Source organism: Echeneis naucrates, chromosome 21 (genome assembly GCF_900963305.1).
Source record: "Echeneis naucrates chromosome 21, fEcheNa1.1, whole genome shotgun sequence".
Lineage (NCBI taxonomy): Eukaryota > Metazoa > Chordata > Actinopteri > Carangiformes > Echeneidae > Echeneis > Echeneis naucrates.
This window is the reverse complement of record NC_042531.1, coordinates 12,785,626-12,800,553: the sequence shown is the minus strand read 5'-3', so window position 1 is coordinate 12,800,553 and position 14,928 is coordinate 12,785,626. Positions and strand designations below refer to the sequence as shown.

The window sequence follows — 14,928 nt, the reverse complement described above, 5'->3', positions numbered from 1 at the left end:
CCCTTTTGAACAGGGTAATGCATTTTGGGTTAAATCGCTGCGCATTTAACAATGACTCGGGACATTTCCATTTTACATTCAGTAAGGCCAGGTTACTGTAGATTCAATGTTGGAGCTGCGATTTGGGCGATTACTGGCTTCCGTGGAATCAGATAAAGACTAATAGCTACCTGTTGTCTCCAGTCGCTCCCAGAGAGTTTGAAATAGATCGTTAATGGGCTGGATTTTACTGAAAATACAGAAGGTTGGTGTGAATTAGAGCTCACACTCCACCCACTTCACATAATCGACGTTTCAACATTTTCCTGTTTTTTTTTTTTTTTTTTTTAATGTTCAGCTATTGCTGAGATTTTGCACGAGGTTGATTTGTAGGCAGTCTGAGAAGCCTTACACACACACAGACACATATACACACACACACACACACAGAGCGAGAGGGAGAGAGAGAGAGAGAGAGACCAGCACGTACACAGACTACATGTTTCATGTGTGAATAAAGGTTTACTCTTTTCTTTAAAGCGTAATGACATTAGATGATTTCGTAAGACACAGTGGAATCATTAAACACACAAAAGAAAACAAAAACAGCCATGAAAAAAACTTGAACGCTTCCGATAGAGACAATTGGCTGCAGCGGTAGGACACAGTCAGTCAAATACACAGAGGCTCAACCAAAACGGGAAAGTGGTGGGAAGGTGAGGTCTGATGGTTTCTGAGGATGTGCAAAGCAACAGCAGCACAGTCACCATCCATCACAATCCATCACATCATCTCTTGTTTGTTCCACTGCAGCCCGTTTCCTCAAGTGATGATGATGGTGGTGATGGTGACGGTGATGATAATGAAGCGCAGGACGGATCCGGAGAGGATACCGGGAGCCTAAAAGGATGACATCCACACGGTCTTGTTGAATGTGGATACCGATGCTGCGGCGAAGGATGGGCAGTGTGCTGCCGCCTGCCTTCGTCCTCCTGCTGGCCCTGGGCACCGCGTCCCCGGCCACGGTGGGGAACCCCGAGGATTACGCCGCTGACGACGCGGAGCGGAGCGCGGCCGAGAACATCGTCTTTGACGACTACCGGGGGAAAGGCTGCGTGGACGACAGTGGCTTTGTCTACAAACTGGGGGAGCGCTTTTACCCCGGACACTCGAACTGTCCGTGCGTCTGCACGGAGGACGGGCCCGTGTGCGACCAGCCCGAGTGTCCCAAACTGCACCCCAAGTGCACCAAAGTGGAGCACAATGGATGCTGCCCCGAGTGCAAGGAGGTTAAAAACTTTTGCGAGTATAGAGGGAAAACGTACAAGATCCTGGAAGAATTCAAGGTAAGACCTGACTTGTAGGACTGAGTGATCAGTCTCACTTCACATTTCTTCATCCAATCAGCTGGGTTGGACTTTCAAAACCAACGTTGTGGCATTTAACAAACTGTGCCATTAAAATTTCCAATTGGACTCTTTTAGGCACGGTGCTGGAAACACAGTTAACATTTGAGTCAGATAGTTGTTTCATTCCGTCACAATGACTCAATCTGACAGCATCTGGATGCCACTGAAGCAAGCACCACTTGGATGACATACAATCATTCGAAAAGTCCCAACGAGACTTGCATGCTCATGTCGAGTGATGCAGATGAATATGTTGCAGCCATGTCATGTTGGCCGTACTGTGTCCTAGGGACAAAGGCCGCGTTGAATGAACTAAATCAAGCGAGGCTTTCCATTTGGGTGACATATATCCAGTTACAGTAGAGTGCTGTATTGGTTCTTGGCATACTGTGAAGGCATCATGAATATGTGTTTATTGGCCAAGGGCACAAAGATGGCTGCCTCCCAGAGTGATGGCTCTTCCTGCCCCCACACACCCTCACGTCCCCGCACCATCGACTGAACATTCATCCAGCATTACTCAACTGATGGGCGCTCTGGTATTTTAATGTTTTGATTGGTGGGCATTGAGTCACTGATGGCAGAACCAGCACTAATTTCTACCGGTCAGAGGACTGTCTCGGCAGCTGTTATGGAGCACGACAGGGCTGCCTGATTAGAAATGACACTACGGTCTGTGTTTAAACTGTTGCTGCCCATGAGGAAACCTCCCCATTCAGACTCCTCACATGTGGATCGGGGCTGTAACTGATTGAATCATAATATGACACAATGTGGCCCAAACGGCAGTGCAGCTCTTTGGTTACGTGGCATTCGTTTGTGTCTGCACAAATATGTACCAAGTTTAATATCCATTCAAATTGTGTCACCCAAATGCTGTACATTTCTATCCGGAAGATTAAGAGTCTTCAGGATATAAATTGGGTTGGGTTAGTTTTTCAAAAAGCTTATCATGCCCTGGATTTAGCAATTAGTTGTGCTAAGAGAAAACTAGATGCCTATATACAGTGAGGCCTACATACACTGGGAGAATCAAGCCAGCTAAAAGGTTATATAATGACAACAACAGTGGATAGACAATTTCCATAAGGAATGAACCAGTTACCCCTGTACGTTCTCCCTGTATAACACAAACTGGAAATAAAAACCCAGCTGTGTGCAAAAATATATTCTTCCAATTGGAAAGGTTTTGAGTTAATAATTGAGTAATAAAAAATGAGCATGTTTCTTTGTCGGCAGCCAACCTGAAATGATACCTGTTCAAACGACTACCTATTAAGTGTTGTGGTGCCGGAGCACCGTGAAGCAAATGAAGGCTTCAACATTTCAAATACAATTCCAAGATGAGTTAGCATGAGTTCACACACACAGGGCTTTAAAGCTTTCAGTCACCAAGAGGTAAATGAGACAGAAAGTACTGAGCAACAGTACAACTACTGGGCAGTCAAATCTGAAAAAATCCTCAAAGGGTGAGACATAATTTATTATTATTTATTTTGCTCACATCTAATATCAAAAATCAATGAATATATATGCTTCATCCTAAAGCCTTTCAAACATGGAATGGTTAAGTAGTTTCATTTATTCATTTTAGTCACAACCCCCTCCAACCTGTTTGAATAAATAAATAAATAAATACGTATATATAACTTGATACTAACACAATATACAACATGTGAGTAGTAACTCATATGCTGCTCTTGAAATCTCTTTTTTTGGCTAGTTAAATTTTGTACAAAAAATTTTTACTTGCATTAAAATTTGACTGGAACTCTAAACAAACATATATCCCAAAATACTGTATTTAATTCATGAATACGGTTAATTTGGAGTTTAATCATTCTCCAATGACAACATTTGGCTGTACATAAAAACAAAACCTGATTAAATTTGCGTTTGAGAAGACTATTTGAACTTTGTTTGGCTCCTGTGGAACATCCTGTCATTTGTGGTGTGTTTGCTTCATTTTACATTCACAATGACTTCACAGGGAGGTAAAGAAACCTCTGCTGGGAGATGTTGTAACGTCACACCTGGGAATATTAGCATGTCATGTCACCGGAGCAAATTGAAGCAGGCAGGGGGCTACTCAGTAAATTACGCCAAATAAGATGAGACAAGCATCGTTATTAACCATTCTGCTACAGTCTATCTGTGAAAATACAATTTTCGAGGAATCAGACAAAGCTAAAAGAACCACAACACAGACTCTGTATTGTCCATCAGTTCATGTAAAACATCTTTAGCTGCTGTTCAATTTCACTGTCATAAATCTGCGTCTAGTACTTTCAGCCAGATGAGGGGAGAGTTGTAAAATTCTGATTTCCACTGTTAACAAGAGTTTTTATGCCTCACAGGGCCATTATGCTTATGCTAAAATAACTGGCTGATTAACTGATTAGTCAATCAATATAACAGTGAATCATCGACTTAGAAATTCAATTACTGATTTTGGCCATTAATCAAGCATCAATATTAAATGTAACTGGTTCCAACCAGTCAGAGTGCTGTGTTTTGTATTACTGTAAATTTGAAAAGTTCATTTCAAGACATAATTGAGGGCTTTTAAAAAACGTGAGACATTTTTAGCATTTTTTTCAAAATTCATGATTAGTTGATTTGTCTGCATTATGCATTGGCACTTGAGCATGACAGCCAGGTAGTGTTACTGTTCATAATGGGTGTGTAGAGCCTCTTTAAAATCTTTGCACATAATCTGTACTGATTGGCTTATTTGCACTCTGGACTGGCATTGGGATGCAAGTCCACATATTGTATAAGGGCTGCTATGTGTGCATAAACCACACAGTTTAATGTGAGATCAAGTCCATCAATATTGCACCCCACCATGATGCTAACCTTGACAAGAAGCTGAGAAGAAAGGACATTTCTTCATACTTGAAGGAGTGGGGGAAAAAAAGCAATTATTTGGTTCTTAGTGAGCACAACATGACAGAAATAAAGAGAAAAGGAATATTTGTTGCCAGATTATCAACCCTCTCTATTTAAGACCGCACAAGTACCTCTGAAGTCTTTGTCCACATCAAGTGTGGAAGGAGAGTCTTTTCACTGAGGACATGAAAGGCTTGGAACCCTGCAGTGTTGAAGAAAATCAAAGGTGGTCAGTATCTGGGATTCAGCCCCCTGTTTAGAGATGCCGACAGGTTAACCTTTGGGTGTGGGCCTCATTGGCATTTGCCTGCTTGCTGCACTATGCAGACGTGCATTTATATTCAGTAGCAGAGGATGGAGAAGAAGTGCAGAGACGGAGGATCTCAGACAGATTAGATAGAGATGTGGTCAGCGTCACGCCTCTCGGATTCTCTTGTGTATGATGAAGTGGGAAAATCGAGTAGCTGTTCATAGTTTGACATCAACTAAAACTGAATTAATTTAAGATGCAGTAGGTCAGTCAATAAATCCTATGTAAGAGCAGACAGTTACTGCCACACTATCCACTGCTCGTATGACTCACACATAGGCAAAGGGACAAACCATACACATGTATTTCCCAAAGTCAGTTTGTCTAAATGAGAATTTACCTTTAGCGTCAACAGTAGTATTTAGTATTGGTGTAGATTTAATTCCAGTGGGTGTAATTTTTTATCATTTTGTCATGCCACTCAACCTTAGTAGGTGTTTCACCTACAGGGTTCCCCATCAGATGAGGAAGGGACCAGCCCGCCCGGCATGGCTGCCAGTGTGCCTCTGGCCTCAGCACAGCTCCAATCAAGAACCAGGAGATATAGGGTGAGTTCAGATCCCAGATCGTCAGGCTAGGGCTGGGATGTGAACTCAGATGTGAACAATCCCATCCGTGCTTCCTGCGATCCGTCCCCAGGAAAGGAATAGAGTTAAGAAAGGGGGGAGGGCTCCCTCATTTTCAGTGATAAAAGCACACAGATTTCTGATACCGGAATATTCCAATTTAAAAGTAGCTAATTGATTGGCTTGCCAGTCACACATCTTCTCAAGCATGCGGCCTAAACACGTTAAATTTACTTCCCTTCCTTAAATCCCCACAAGATGGATACTAATCTATTCAGTGTAGTGCAGTTAAGGATAAGGGATTAAATGTTAAAGCAATTTCATTTTCACAGGAAAACATTATGCCTCTGTAATAGATACAAATGATAGAAAATACTGTTGTGTTTTTTTCCCTTTTAATTGTCCTCTAAATAGAGAGGTCCTCGCAGAATTTGGTGTGCCACAATTACAAAAAAGTACTGCAAAGGAACACGTGCAGACTACGGAATTAATTGATTTAAAACAACATATGTGTGCACACAGTGTGAACATCGCACACAACAGCAATTAGTGATTGTTTGATAAAACACATTGCTCAGATTGATTTTCCTGCCCCTTTTTTGCCAGAGGCAAAAAAAGGGGTCCTAATTAAAATTAGGGCAAAGGGAATTTCCTGACTTTTTTTTTTTGGTTTTCAACATGCACCTAAGCCACCTCTGCATAAACATTGCCGCTGACTGTAGCAAACAGCTCATCTCACCCAAGTCTTACCTCCCCTCTCTCCCTCTGTTTTTTCTGACCACCGGTAAAATATTGTTCTGACTGGGACAACAGGAGCGTGCAGTTTGACTGTCAATTCATTCCAATCACTCCTATTAACTACATGGGTGAGTTTCTGTGACCCTGTTGTCCAGCTGTTGCCCCAGCTGAGGATTATTTGACAATTCATTGTTTTACAGCCCCGTCTATATTTGTCTCCAGTCTGGAATGAAATGCAGGATAGCTGATTGACTCTAAAAGCTAGCCAATAAGATGGGGGGGGGGCAGGAGACTTTTCTTCACCAAAACAGCTGGCTGCACGTCTAAATTCAGTGCCGGTGCTCCATTTTCTTTTGTGAGCCTGGGCTAAGGCGTGACTGATCCTCTTCAAAGTAGACCTCACACAAAAGGATGCACTTATAGCACCAGGCGCCAGTGAATACATTGAAAGTCCCTCCAATGTGTCATAAGTAGATGGAAGCAGTTTCCTTTTTCAAATTACAGCTTTAATATCTGGCAACTGCAGTGACAGGCATCTACTAGAGCTGGGTTAAAGGCCCATGTGTGATGCCTGTCTGTCTCATAGCCTGTCTTCTTGTTTGTACATGACTGCAACATCAAGAAATAACAGCTGGATGTCTCTCTGTATTGCCCGCAATGTGTTAAGAAGCCAGCTGCCCATTTCTTATCACTTCTACAATAATAAAAATGGATCTCAGCCTGGAATAACAAGAACTAGTCTATGTTTTCTTGCTTCTGGCTCACATTAATTCCAAATATTGACTGCATTGCCCCAGACCAAATGAATAGTGCATGTTAATTCCTATGCTGAGTTTCGTACCAGTTTATTCCTACAATACATCGGCCATGATTGGCACAACGCCTTTGCTGAGGAAAAACAAATGAAAGGTTTCACGGATTTAATCAGCAATCACTAATGTGTACTTTAAATGCTTCTATAAGATGTTTAATTATCTCCTCCTTGATCCCCAAAGATAGTAGCATGTTCTATCTGTGGGTGCATAGGCACAGACTATGTCTAATTGCTCCCATTTTTACATTGTGGTGTCATTTCCTCAGTGTATGTTTGGCAGCTGATCAAGTATTACTGAAAGCTGGTGTTACTCCCCATTGTCCTGCTTCAACAGTGAATTTGTGCTGCACCTTTTCTCATTATTAGATACTTCTAACTGTTATTTACTCAGCTACGTTAGCAAAAGGTTATGTAAATGAGATGCTTTTTTTTTTTTTATGTTGAGCAACAATGTTCACACTCAGGAAATTGACCTCTGTAGTTAACCTATCAATAAGCGGCGACCACACACGCACACTGCACTCAGGGAGCAGGTTGGGATGGGGGGCAAGGGGGTGGAGGTAAGGTTCCATTCTCTAAGGCATCACAACCATGAATACTGATGGAGGAACATGCTGTTCATTCACTGTTTATTCCATGACCCATATTTCTTTCGGCCTCTCTATCCTGGGATTCAAACAGGCAACTTTTCCCTCCAAAGCTGGCGTCTCCAGCCTCCAGGACATGACATTCACAAAAGTTTCAGCTCTTTCTGGAATTGCCTGCCTATTTCTGAAACAAACTACTAAAAATACAAAAGTTTCAATAAACTCTAGTTTCTCTAGTTGTTTTCATTTGTCCTGTTTCATTTATAATATAATTGATTTTATATGATTTTATATGCTGCCTCAGGTTAGGGTACCTCATCTTCACTCAACCTGTACAGGTAAAATATCACAAATCTCAGCCCAAAGACCAGGCCAGACATCTCCATTGGAGAAACATGCTGAATCTTAACCTGAAATGTTGTCACTGTCATGACTCCATATTGTATATGGTAACTGACTTTGACTTGGATATTCAGCCCTACGTGCTCAGCTACTGACCGCAAATTCCACCCTGCCTGTCTCCACAAGTTAAGCATCCCTGAACAAAACGTAGTCCATCATCCATACGTATGAAACACCCTCTTTTGGTTTAATTAGCACATATCTGTAGGAGCTCTCAAAATGATAGAAGGGCAGGTGAGTATAACAACATTTAACTGCAATAGATATTTTGTTTTTGCTGTGATTTGTTTATGTGAGCGGATGAGTTTTGACTTCTTGTGCCGTTGAGATATGAGGAATTTCTGACAGGAATTTCTAATGAGAGGTATTTCAAGTTACAGTGGCTCAGATGTCATCTATATGGGCATTTCTTAAAAGCCTTTATCATTTAAGTGCACCTTCAACTGGAAAGGAAAAGACTTGAGACGAGGTTTACATTAGAGGCTGGCAACTTTAAAATATGCAACGGACACAGTAAATGAAAAGAAATCTTGCAGCAACATGACTTGAAGTGGAAATCTTTTAAAGCAGAGACACAGAACATAGCTTTTAACACCGAGAGGCAAACTAGTCAGACTTGTAAATGTCGTCGCTGCGCTTGTACTTATTCATTCCCTCGTAGGGGACGTGATCTTCAAATGACTTTTCGCTGGGCTTATAAACATCTGGTCACAGAGTTCCACATCCTGGTTTTAAATCCCTAAATCCCTAAATCCCTATAATAAACAGCTGCTAATGTTCAAAGTTGCTGATCTGGTTCTGCTCTTGGAGATCGCATGCAGAAGATTGTTTAAGGAGAAGAAAGTTTGGCCATCATTAGATAATAAGCCATGCCTTTGTTTTTACATTGTTTTCTGACCCGCATCTCAAAATGGCAATCATATCCAATTTTGGTGCATTCAACCTTCCATGAATTACAATAAACTATGCTGCACAGACCAGGAGTAGCAACAGTGAAATTATTGCTCCAATTCAATTTGTCAAGAGTAGATGTAAGTATAAGCTTGGTCAGGCTAATACATTCGGGAGAGTTGATGGCATCACCCCTAACCCTAACATCAAGTAAAATATAATTAATTAAAAAGTAAAATGCTTACAATTTAAATCGACAGTTCATCATTTTGCAAGGACTTTGTTGCCTTCCTTCTCCATGTTACTCGAGAACCACTGTGGTGTCTGATAAGTTTGTGGCTGTAGGTTTGGCATAAAGATGGTAGAGGGGAGAAACAGCCTTGTCTGACCACCGGACCAAAAAAAAAAAAAAAAAAAAAAAAAAAAAAAAAACAGCAAAAAACTGCAGAACTGCACTAAAGTTTACCAATAACAGTTTCTTTTGCTTGTTTACAGCACACAAAAACCAAGCAGATAAGGATTCCCCAAAATTTCTAACTATAAGTGTGCAGGTGTAGTGTACAGTGTACATATTGTGATTCCTGAATGTAAAACACATTCATTTTCTCCTCAATCACATCTGCTCACAAAGGAATGGCTTTTGAATTAAAAACTGATATGAATTAAATATTGACTATTGCAATTTTGCAGGGTTTTAGATTTTAAACCCTTAAAATGGATAACTCTCACAGTTTATTTTGACTTGAAGATGAGATCAACCGATTTGTTTGGCTGCACTTGTTGCCCAGACATACACTAACCTATCAACGTCCAAAAAACAAAGAAAAAAAGTACATATATGTGCATATATTTGATCATGGAGGATTTTGACCCTCTAAGTACCAAGGACTCAGCTGCCCAAAGAGCAGACCCAGTGCAGAGGCCTTCAAAAGATAAACGGTGAAGAAGCTAATATGATGATCAGTTGACCTTCCGCTCTTTGAAATAGTTTATATTTTTCCACTTAATGTAATTACATTACAGTTTCTGGTCAAGAGACTTTGTAAAGACAGAGTCAAGAAAGCAGCAGCAGGAAAGAGAGCAGCAGAGAACTGATTTACATGTTGCAGAGGTGGCGAGTTAAGCCTCTGAACTGTTTCCTCGAGCAGGCAGGAACAGAATGCACCAAAATACTAAATATCATGTACACCATTTTATAAAATACCTTATTAGTTATTTCTCATCATTTTCTTCAAAGTCAGCTACAGGCTGTTTGTTAAGTATGCAAGTAGCCTAATAAAACTGGCCTTTTGAATAATTTATTAAGCTGTTTGGTTGTTTGTCAAGACAGCGTGAGGTGCATGCTATTACAGGAATATTTTTGATTGGGGAAAATCTAAATCTCTAACTACATTAATAACAGCGAGCTATTCCTTCAGCTGATCAGGTGTAAGTCATGTAGAGAGCGTACGAGCAAACACAAAGGTGAGCCCTCTGAACCATCTAACCTCAATGTGCTGTCCCCCCCCCTCTTCTCTGCCCACAGCCGTCACCCTGTGAATGGTGCCGCTGCGAACCAAATAATGAGGTGCACTGTGTGGTGTCCGACTGCGCCGTCCCAGAGTGTGTCAACCCTGTGTACGAGCCGGAGCAGTGCTGCCCCATCTGTAAAAACGGTAAACACTCATCTCGCCTGGAAGTCAACACACATTAAATTTTCATTAAACCAATGATGGCAAGTTTATCTGTGGTATTGCCATTTGATGACCGCGCCTTTAGAGGACAAAGATGTAATTGATTTTTTATGAATTAAAATTATTACCTTGGTCCCGTTGTACACTAATGAGCAGTACTAGTTTTAATTATAAATGACACACTAAGCAGAGTAAACATTAGCCCATTGATTAAAGGCATGGTGGGATGGACTAATGGGCCCTCAGAGAGCCTTTTATCTCACAGTGCCCTGGTGTGTCACACACGGACGATCGCTAAATTAGAATTATAGGTTTCCGATGGTTCATTGGCTATTTACAAGGCGAGGTAGGAGATGTCTCTTTGCCAGCAGCAATCCTGCGGGACAGATGGAGCTCTATGACAAAAGTACAACAACCGCTTGTGCAACGTGATCCCGGAAAGGATGACCAACAGCAAAAATTTGCCTGTAGGCCAATATCAAGAGTGCAGACAAAGAGTGTTGTTGTGATTTTATTATACTCACATCAAAGCGGGTAATTAGAGGTCGGAAGAGCTGGCAAAGAAACTCTTCAAATGAGAGCATGATAAGCAGGAATATGTACTCCCGTGCTTTGTTTACTGCAGCCTTAGCACACCTCAATTGGAGGAACTATTCCAAATTCAAATACATGTTTCTAAAATATTTCTCTTTATTTCAAATCAGCATAAATAAAACTATTTTAATTTAGCACTGACCATTTCAACGCAACTACGCACATCTCATTTTCTCTTGATCCCCCCTGCTTTTTGTCTTTTATTTCAACATACACACATGAAAACAACACCCACCCTAACAAGGCTGCAGTAGCTGCTAGGAGAGAGCTAATCCAAGCTGACAGGACACAGTGACACCCTTGGCATTTCAGGGTAGGCCTGCCATTTCTAGGCTTTCCAGGGGACCCTGGTCAGGCTCTAGCAGCCAGATAAGTCTCTTGGGAGGACAATAAAGGAATACTGTTTAGCTCTAATTTTTGACCAAGGGACAGGGAACTGTAAAAGCTTATGTGCTCAATTAGTCTTTTACTTTATCTGCTAACAAGTGTTCATGTCAAATAATTATGTAAAACAAACAGAGTGCTTTTAAATTGTGTTTTGTGCACTAAATACATTTTCTGTCCTGAGATGGAAAACAATTTGGATATACCGTACAAATAACTAAAGTTTGCTAATAGTCTGTTGTGGTTTCAAACCCTGAATAACCACATTCAACTCATTTCACAAGCTTTTATATTAAGATGTTCAAGTTTTACTGAAAAGGTTTTTCCTCATATCACAGCCATGCCAGCTCCTCTAACCCTAAATGCTAACACACAAACTATAGCAACACAAGCAATTATTTTTACAACTACCGCAATTATTTGCACATCCTCCACTTTTGGTGAGGGAGCATTTATCTAAATCTTGAACTGTGTGACTCAAAGATACTGATTTCACACCAGTCTAACTCCAGAGGTAAAGAGGGATTATTCTCTATGCTGAACTGCATGTCTGCTGGGTTAGCCAGTGTCACAACTGATGGGGTAGTTGCATCTCTACTGTGTAGGAGGTTCAGCTGCACTGTCCTAGCCAGGGTGAAAGGCCTGGTTGAACCCACACATTCTGAGATAGCTGAAGAACAGCTTGTGTTGTTTACATTTCAAAACCAGTCTGGGTTCTAATTACCCTCGACTAATGTTTCTGATAAACGTTTTTTACATTTCTTGTTAGTTCCCATTAATTGGAGGTTAAAACAAGTCTGTATATTTGTGATGAAATAGGTCTGGGAGTACTTGTGCAATATCTAAGGATGTTTTTTTTTTGTTTTTTTTTTGCTGTTGTTTTTCGAGTGAATGTAACCTGGTTGTAATATTTGTGCATTGTGACCTGCAACTTATTGCCACCAAACTACTTCCTTTGATTGTGAGGACATTTAGTGTGTCTGCTTTTTGGTGTTTCTCCATGAAAACAGCACCAGATAGCAGAAGGCAGCACACTGGAAGAGTCAGCCAGTGGTGGTGCTTATCTCTAAGCTTCACATTCAATGAGTTTGACTGATTCAGCTCTAATCGTTATCATGAATTACATACTGTAAATGCATCAGGGGATACATGTAATTATATAAATCTCATGATGAAAATGATAAGTAGTTGTCTGAAGATGGGCAGCGTTTTCGCAGTACAATCGGATTAAACTATTTATAGTTCTGCCGGAGGAGCAGTGCTATTGTGATTTGCTCGACAGATATATCATTGAGTAGTGCCATAGAGCTGGCTACAAATGGGTAACATCTTCTGATTCGGATGCTGCTGAGGAGCCATAGTTTTTTTGTGAATTACAGGTTTTTGGCAGGTGAAATTGTATGACTCATCTCTTACCTTCAGGCAAGAATAGTATTTGAGCCAAATAAACTGTAATGAGTCCTAATATGCATTTACGCCTTAATTTGCAGTCAGGGAGAATATGATGTGCTGGGACAGTTTTGACACATTACAAACATTTTCTGACTTCACAAAATTTTATTAGCCATGGATTGATCAGAGGCTTGGAAGAGTGAGCGCATATCGTTCGAGTGGTGACAGGTAGCTGAAACTGTGTCCTTGTGGCTCAGAATCTGTCTGGCTATAAACAATCACATTTGGCAGCAGCACCGGTCACCCTTTACCCTCATCAACCTCCACTGAGTTTGTCCTGTAACCTGCGCCAGCCGTCCAGAGGCAGATCAATGAGAGTTAAGACTTGGCAAGTGCTCACAATGTCTCCTCTAAGCTCAGATCAAAGGGCTTTTATTGGGTCAGAATAAAGCATGGGACTCATCTATGCTAAGATAAAGGATGGCTCACATACAAGTTGATATCTTCCTGAAGCTTATAATGACAAGGTTCATTTTTTTTTTTTTCATTGGTCTAATAAGACAACTGGTTTAGGTTAGGTAACCAAAAGGTTCAACATACTTTGTGTAATGATGGTATGTCCTATCTTGTGCTTTGGGTCAGCCTGACTTTTTAAATACACCTTTGATTCTCCTACTGTGACATGTCAAAATGCCCTCCATGAAAAAGGCCTGGTGTGTGTCCAACTGGAGTGGTTGAACAGATGTGCATGCAGCTGGCCCATGTCCCAGTGGATTCAGGGCTGCTGGGCTCTTTGGATCGACAAACCATTTCACATCTAGACTGCTAGCATTAAGTTAGTCCATATTGAATCCAATTTCACAGGGACAGCAGACGTCCATGAAGACTGGGCAAAAAGCTACTGTGTCTTCAAGAGTTATGAGACATATGAGATTTTTATGACCCCTCATAGAGGAGTCTTGAATCTGGCAGGTTTTACAGAGCCGACTACTGAGAGCAATCCAAAGTCACCGTCACACCAATTGGGCTTCTAATTGCTTCATTTAAATGATTAAAACCCAGGGTGAGTTCTTGGCACCTTCTGGCTTTTCTGTCTCAAGAGGCAGAGGAAAGATGCACAACCTTAATTCACCCAAAGGGAGGCAGAAAAAGAAAATAGATATAATGATATCAGTTGCTGTTTACCAAAAATGAATGTCCTGCATTCTCTGAAAAGGTAACAGCAGTTTGGAGTTCCTGGAGGATAGATCCTAAAATGTACACCAGCTAATCTGTCTATCTGCTGGGATGAACAAATACATGGCTATGAGGGGCTCCAGTGTTGCACAATCAAACAGGTTTTAGGATTAAAGGGATTCTCAAGAAACAGGGATTGATTTAAGTAAACCCTACAGTGTTTTAAGAATAAATCAGATGTCAAAATTTAATCTTTATTGTTTTTGAAGTCAGTGTGTGTGTAAAAAAACTCTGTAAGGAATTGCGAAGGAGTTCTGCGGCCTTTTCATACAGACTGAAGTGATTAACACCATTCTCCCTCCTGCCTCTCAAAGCAGCTTTCTCTCTCTCTCTTCCCCTGTCTCTCTCTGTACTGCCAAGCTAGCGCCTGGCAGGCTTCTCTGCTCACGGTGCATTAGGATGCAAAGAGCTCCATGTCGAGGGAGAAGGGGGAGACTAACAAAAGCGCTTTAGTGTTGCAAAAACAAGCCCATCGGTGCATGCCTGTGAAAAGATCTGTACGTATGCTCTGACTCCCCGAACTCCCTGCAGCTCTCTGCATCACTCTACCAGCCCCTCCAAAAAGAGAAGCACTCAGGAGAGCCACATCCATTTCTTGTCATTCTCATCCCTTCTTTCCTGTCTCTCTCTCCCTTCCCATGCGGCAGGTCCTAATTGCTTTGCTGGAACTACGATCATCCCAGCCGGAATTGAAGTAAAGGTGGACGACTGTACCATCTGCCGATGCCACAACGGAGACTGGTGGAAGCCAGCACAGTGTTTGAGGCGGGAGTGCCTCAACGGCCAGTCATTGTCATAGAGAGACTCCACTGGGGATGGTGGAAAAGCTCAGGCAAGGCCCTGCCTACTGCACCATTTTGTATGATTGACAGGGCAGGAGCACAATTCCTATGTTACCTGAGACAGTGTAGTATCGAGCAGATGCTCTCACAAGCTTCACAAAAACAACTTAGCCACTGAGAAGATGATGGAACTTGTCTCAAGGCTGTTCCCGCCCTCCAGTTTTAATTGTTCAATATATTTTCAGAGGTTAACTTGCTTGACTTGCTGCTCTCACACAA

At 41.5% G+C, this 14,928-nt stretch overlaps 1 protein-coding gene across 1 annotated transcript; it reads left to right on the top strand.

Annotated features, from left to right (window-relative positions):
- The first annotated feature begins 923 nt into the window (after positions 1 to 923).
- Positions 924 to 14,666, top strand: vwc2l (von Willebrand factor C domain containing 2 like). The gene is made up of 3 exons (XM_029530811.1): positions 924 to 1,325; positions 10,114 to 10,243; positions 14,515 to 14,666. Exons 1-3 carry the CDS (start codon positions 924 to 926, stop codon positions 14,664 to 14,666), a joined length of 684 nt encoding a protein of 227 aa, XP_029386671.1.
- Positions 14,667 to 14,928: the final 262 nt, after the last annotated feature.

Excerpts from the sequence above, each read along its gene's own strand:
- vwc2l (XM_029530811.1), top strand. The coding sequence starts at position 924 with ATGCTGCGGCGAAGGATGGGCAGTGTGCTGCCGCCTGCCTTCGTCCTC. Across the intron at positions 1,326-10,113 it reads AGATCCTGGAAGAATTCAAG|CCGTCACCCTGTGAATGGTG; the intron begins GTAAGACCTGAC and ends CTCTGCCCACAG. Across the intron at positions 10,244-14,514 it reads CTGCCCCATCTGTAAAAACG|GTCCTAATTGCTTTGCTGGA; the intron begins GTAAACACTCAT and ends CCCATGCGGCAG.